Raw genomic sequence first — 6,340 nt, 5'->3', positions numbered from 1 at the left:
TCATTTGTCGCTCATAGTATCAATATAATTTGGCGAGTCGGTGTTTTTAGTGGATATCCTATTTGTGATTTTCCTATAAGGAATAGGATTAAAAGAGGTGAAAGTGACTTCGATGGAATGATGGTCGGATCCCCAGGTTTCAGAGATCATCTTATATTCTATATTATTTACAAGATCTGGAGTAACCAAAATGAGATCTAGATTAGAGGATCGTTGTCCCGGAGCACCGCGTCTTGTGACAGTGTCACGGTTGATTATATAGAAATCCATGTCATAACTTATTTCCGCGAGCGCAGCTCCGTTCCTATCTGTATTGAAGCAATTCCAGGAAACATTGTGAGCATTAAAATCACCTACAATAATTGTGCGGGAGTCCAAAAATTGTCCAAAGAACCGGGACCAATTGTTTCTTGTCTCTGTGAATCCAGGTCTTCTATCTTTGAGTATATAGACATGGAGGAGGAATGCCAGCACCGAAAGTGTGTCCAAAGTCTGTGCGAAAGAGAAAGGTATAGAATGATACTCGTCCTCTTTGCGCATGCGTCAAATATGAATGCTATAAGTTACAATGGCTGATTGCGTTCCGTAAAGTGCATATGCGCTCATTTTCTACAGTAAACGTAACGTTTATTGTAGAAAAATATGCGCATATGAGCTTTACGGAATCCAAATAATGTTTATCTCAGCTGAAATGAGTAACAGATGCCAAAGCATTATAAATGGCATTATATTAGAATATAAATATATTTGTATATAAAGTGCATTATTGGTTTAGTAGGATGGTAAACGGATTATTATATTAGGATGATAAAGGGATAAATAAATTTTAATATATACAATTTAATATAAGACAATTTTTATTGAGTCTTTCAGCTTTTGTAGTCGAGTCTAGTGTTTCAGTATAACTCACACACAAAGGTGATATAGCCTTCGGAGATGTTTGACACTTTGACAACTGAGTACTTTCACAACTCTCCAGAGCATATTCAGAATCTACTATCATTGAAGTATCTAGAAGTTATCAATCATCAAGTAATTAGTTGTTTTTAATTGATTCCAAATAAATATGTATAAAATCAATAATTATTCATTATTACCTGTAACTGATACATTGTAATGGATATTTTCCTTATCAGTAGCAATATATTTCTGCATTATGCTATCATGAACTTCATTAAGAACAGAATTTGATTGCTTAGACTTTTCTTTCTTCTTCATACGAATGGAAGGCACAGCATTAAAACTTAGTACTACAGCCTTCCCACGTTTGTTCTTCAAGTCTTCATGAAAATGATTCGAACATAACCTAGTAGCCGTATTAAGGACATCTTCATTGATTCCACAGAATGCTACCCATTGTTGGCGGATTTCCTTTTGCTTGGGAAATCTATTAATGTAACCCAAAATTGATTGTATAATTTATAATATGTATGAAAATATACTGCATATATTTATTAAACTTGGTATAAAATCTAACCTATGTTTCATCACATCTTATATTTTGTAAAAAACAGTATATTTATATTTACTTACGCATGATAAGAAACCGATTTCTCGCGATTGCCACATAAAATGCAGTACACAGATTTTGAGTATTTGGTATATTGAGTAGACATTTTTATTAACAATATCTATCTCAATAATTAAACACAATTCGTACATTAAGTACAGAAGTGTCAAAACTGTAGTGCAGGTTACGATGTTGACGCATGCGCAGAGAGGACGAATATCACTCTATATCTTTCTCTCTTGCACAGACTTTGGACACACTTTCGGTCTAAAGGAAACAAAGCAATTCCTCCTCCATGTCTATATACTCAAAGTCTTCTATAGACAACAATTAGGTTGTAGTCACCAGTGGCGCTCTTGATTTTGATACCACACGCTTCAGAATTGGTTAAGTAATGATCTATTTTGAAATGAGTGACTGATAGTGATTTACGGGTCATAATGATTACTCCTCCCGATCTTGCTAGATGTGGAAGACTGTTATCTTGTCTAAGAATATTAAATCCTGGGAAATTAAATCTATCTGTGTCCATAAGATGAGATTCAGTAATAAGAATAACATCATAATTTTTAGCGTAGTTAGTTATTTCCCATTTTTTATTTTTAATTCCTCTAGCGTTCCATACTAAATTTTTTAAGAACATGGTTATTTTAAGAGAATTCTTATTACTTGTAAGAGATCCTTTATTTTTACTTTTTTAATGTGGCAATTTCTGTGGTAATTTCTGTATAGACTGAAAATCTTCCGAAGTCATGTCACTATCTTTTGCTGGGTCATAGCATATCGTCGGGGACTCATTTTGATTGTCCAAAGTTAATTCCCTATTATCTTCCGTGTTATTTGTTTTTTTTTCTTTGTCAATTGTTAGTTTTAATATCTCTTGTGAGAATGCCTCTGTTTGTTTTTGAAATATCTTGTGCTCGTGTGTCGAATTGTTTATAGTAATTGAAAGATTTTTGTCCATGATTATTATTACTGTCTAATAGCTTGTTTTTTCTGTGATGTGTAGGTACCTTGATATTTGTAGAATGAAAATTTTCTCTTGATCTTGTTATAGATGAATATGTATCGTCAGGATGTCGGTCAGACCGAGTAAAAGTATGTAATGACGGCCATGCTGCAGGTGCCTTCCAGGGATCTTGATACTCCTTATTGCCCTCTTTTAGGGAGAGTTTAGCTTCGTATGCAGAAATGCCTCTTTCCGCAACTATCCTGTTAATATTTCTGTTGAAATCAAAAAGGTGACATCCCTTGTGTGTTGCTGTGTGATTTTCACCACAGTTGATACATTTGGGGTTTTCGTTACATGTACCATGAAATTCTTTGCCGCAGACAACACATAGTTTATTGTTTTTTCGACAATATTGTCTAAAATGTCCAAGTTTATAACAGTTATAACATTGTTTGACAGTTGGTATGCAGCGATGAACTTCTTCTTTGTCATACGCTCTATGGATATAATTGTATCCTTATTATCTATCGCATTAATTAGTTTAAGTAGGGACATGTCCCAGTCAGTAATAACTCCTTTTTTAAAAGCAACTCTATAAGGTATTGTCAAACTTACATCGAATTGTTGATTTAGTGATGCGCCATATGTATCGAGTAATTCATTGGCTTCTTTAGAGTTATTATATGTTAAATCAGCAGTACAGAATCCTGTCTTCGTCACTTTAATTGGTTTATATTTCCATTCGGATGCTATATCAATAATTCTTAGATAATTTCTATTTCCTCTGTCAGAACATTTGTTAGCATTCAGTTTAGCATTTAAAATGCATTCACCGTTGTGATCCTTGTTATATTTACTGTTGGAATTTTTGAGATTAGGATTTGTTTCTCTATTGTTTGTTTTAATGAAATTATTTTGTATTTTAATGTATTTTTCTATTATTTCATTTTCAGGTTGGTTGCTGAGACTTACATTTGTCTGTTGAGAGGACGAGTCTTTAGGGGAGAGGGAGGGAAAGGGATTTATATTGGGATTTATGTCGACGTCCATATTATTCTCATCGTCTGTATAGTTGTTATTATTTTTTTTTTCGTGACTATCCCTATCGTCAATGGTATTTACAAGGCTTTTTTTTTTAAAACGGTATTATTCTTCGTTATATCGTTTGTAGCTTTACGTTTCCCCGTTGTGACTTTATTACTATTAATTTGTTTACTAAATTTATCAAAACTATCTTCCGTTATATATTCTATTGATTTAAATTGTTTATTATTTATTTTATTATCGTATGACATACTTACTTCTTTATCAATGCCAGAGAGGAATATACTATGGCTGCACTCACCGAGGTTCGAATGTTCCAGAGCTTGGTTAACCTCAACATGGCCAGTCTCCTGGTCAAAAGCCGGGAGAGTGGAAGGGCCTCGCGACCCTGACTCCTCCTTTTCATTCAAGGTCGCAGAGCGTGTAGAAAACTGTATGCCTATGCCCAAAATTGTAAGAACCAGCAAAATTATCCCGAAAGTTTTAATATAAATTGTAAGAGCTCTCCACTTAGAGTCCAGACACACGTGCCAGCTCGACCGGAAGTCCCCAAGCTCAATCCAGATTCTGCTGACAATATGTTGTCAGGTTAGGTTTTACAGATTCTACCGACAGTCTGTTGACAGGTTATGTTTTACAGACTCTGTCGCCAAAACAAAAGCTTAATGTGGACACAAATGGCTACGGTTCTGATATGGAAATCTGATCGAATTTGCTGCCAATCTGCTGCCAACCTGCTAACATTTTACTTACTGGGTATGTATGTATATATTGTATATTACTACTTAATTAATAATACAAGAACATAAAATCTTGAAGCTGCTGTTAGAAATTTTATCAGAGGCATGTTACCAGAAGTATTAAAGTTTTTTTATAACAAGATTAAATGAATTAAAGTTTGTCTGCATATTCGTGAAGATCATTTCTAACCAGGTAGCAAGCACACGTCATTTTGACGTTCCCAACTGGTCATTTTTGGTCGTATGTCGTCAAAATAACTGATTTTTTACATGACTTTATATTGACGCGTCTTGATATAACATTATTTTGACGTCATATTTCAGTCATGAATTGATGATTATTTTGTTATTAATGTGATTAGTTGGTACATCGATCCCATAAAGAAATCTTTTAAAATTTTTTATATAACATGATTTTCGCGATCAAACTTTAACAATTTTTCTTTCGACGCATGTGTTTATCTGTGCACGACTCATGTTGCTTAACCATTCAAGTGTTCATTAAATTAGTGCACAGTGAAAATATTAGCTATATCAATCGAGTGTAATTAAAGTTTATGCGCAAGTACAAGGCAGTCCAATACGATTTGCAAAGATTTAAAATATACAGGGTGTCCCATTTTAAAAGTTCCACCCTCATAACTTTTCAGGATCAACGTTTGAAGGAAAACGACTCGGATAAAAGTTGTAGGGAACAAAGGGGACTATCTAATAGTGACCTTGAATTCGACATTAAAGGTCATTTTCAAGGTCATTTGAAGGTCAACTTCCGTTTTTTAAATGGGAACCCATATTTTTTATTACTTATTCTTGTAGCTTATCTCGAGAGCTTTCCAAAACACTATAATAAAGTATTTCTTCATTCAGTACTTTTCGAGTTATGAGGCTTGAAATAATTTCTTAATTTTATATAAACCATAAAATATCTAGTAAAATATTCATTTTTCGATTATCTTACCTGAATACTTTTATGTACAAAATAATGAGAAGAATCAATTGGTGTAAAGAAAACACATAGTTGTTTCGAAGAAAAAATATGTAATTTGCAATTAACAATTCCATATTTTTTCTTAAAAACAACTATGTGTTTTCTTTACACCAATTGATTCCTCTCATTATTTTGTACATAAAACTATTAAGGTAAGGTAATCGAAAAATGAATATTTTACAAGATATTTTACGGTTTATGTAAAATTAAGAAATTATTTCAAGCCTCATAACTCAAAAAGTACTTAACGAAAATGTACTTAATTATAGTGTTTTGGAAAGCTCTCGAGATGAGCTACAAGAATGTACAAAAATATATAGGATGTTCCATTTAAAAAAATTGAAGTGACCTTCACGTGACCTTCAAATGACTCTTCAAGGTCAAACCAATGATACCATCTTATGGCCCCCTCGAAACCATACAACTTTTGTCTAAAACATTTTTCTCTATCTTGCTTATTTTTCGAGTTATTTGGCTGCCTAAGTTAAAATGGGTCACCCTGTATATATATATACATATATATATATATATATACAGGGTGCGCCAAAAGTCTGGATACACCTAAATATCTCACAAACGGTGCATTTTAGAAAAAAATGTTTCAGGCAAAAGTTGTTTGGTTTCGAGGGGGCCATAAGACGGTACCATTGGTTTGACCTTGAAGAGTCATTTGAAGGTCACGTGAATGTCACCTCAATTCTTTTAAATGGCACTCCCTATTTTTTATTACATATTCTTGTAGCTGACCTCGAGAGCTTTCCAAAACACTTATTACAAACTCCTTTTCAATAAGAATTTTCTGAGTTATGAGTACTTAATGTACCGCCGGCATTAGCGTTATCCAAGATGCACCGCGTGGTTGCTCGGTCGGATTTACATCTCATGTGTGTGTGTACAAATTGATATAGCAATTTTTGGCATCATAATGTTACAATTGTATGTATGTATGTAAAGCAAATGTAAAAAATTCGATTTTGATCATCGGGTAGGCTTAAGATTGCTAAAGACTGCGAATAAAGAATTTATCAATCTCTTCGAGATATGTATGTAGATATTACAGTTCATTGATTTAATTGAAATGGCGCTTACAGAAAGAGAACGTATAG

General features: G+C 33.5%; 2 protein-coding genes across 2 annotated transcripts in view; one reads left to right on the top strand and one right to left on the bottom strand.

Annotated features, from left to right (window-relative positions):
• On the bottom strand, nt 1-4,250 carry LOC145976395 (uncharacterized). Its single transcript, XM_083107451.1, has 6 exons — nt 3,808-4,250; nt 3,078-3,211; nt 1,534-2,959; nt 1,098-1,387; nt 838-1,011; nt 1-353 (listed from the first exon to the last, which is right to left on the bottom strand). The coding sequence occupies exons 3-6, from the start codon at nt 1,614-1,616 to the stop codon at nt 1-3; spliced, it is 900 nt and encodes a 299-aa protein (XP_082963577.1). The 5' UTR covers nt 1,617-2,959; nt 3,078-3,211; nt 3,808-4,250.
• Nucleotides 4,251-6,312: 2,062 nt separating this feature from the next.
• The window catches only part of LOC145976394 (uncharacterized), a 534-nt gene continuing 506 nt past the window's right edge, over nt 6,313-6,340 (top strand). The window contains exon 1 of the mRNA XM_083107450.1: nt 6,313-6,340. This exon is cut by the window's right edge and continues 266 nt beyond it. Coding sequence (XP_082963576.1) covers nt 6,313-6,340 — 28 coding nt within the window.

Source organism: Camponotus vicinus, unplaced genomic scaffold, assembly GCF_025532165.1.
Source record: "Camponotus vicinus isolate PSW18456_S1 unplaced genomic scaffold, iyCamVici1.0 SCAF_8, whole genome shotgun sequence".
Classification (NCBI taxonomy): domain Eukaryota; kingdom Metazoa; phylum Arthropoda; class Insecta; order Hymenoptera; family Formicidae; genus Camponotus; species Camponotus vicinus.
The sequence above is the reverse complement of the archived record's forward strand: the minus strand, read 5'-3'. Positions and strand labels throughout refer to the sequence as shown.

What these genes read in the sequence shown, in the direction of transcription:
- LOC145976395 (XM_083107451.1), bottom strand. Translation starts at nt 1,616, where the DNA reads ATGTCTACTCAATATACCAAATACTCAAAATCTGTGTACTGCATTTTA. An exon ending in AAATCGGTTTCTTATCATGC is followed by an intron (nt 1,388 to 1,533) that starts GTAAGTAAATAT and finishes TTACATTAATAG; the next exon opens with ATTTCCCAAGCAAAAGGAAA. An exon ending in TTACAATGTATCAGTTACAG is followed by an intron (nt 1,012 to 1,097) that starts GTAATAATGAAT and finishes GATAACTTCTAG; the next exon opens with ATACTTCAATGATAGTAGAT.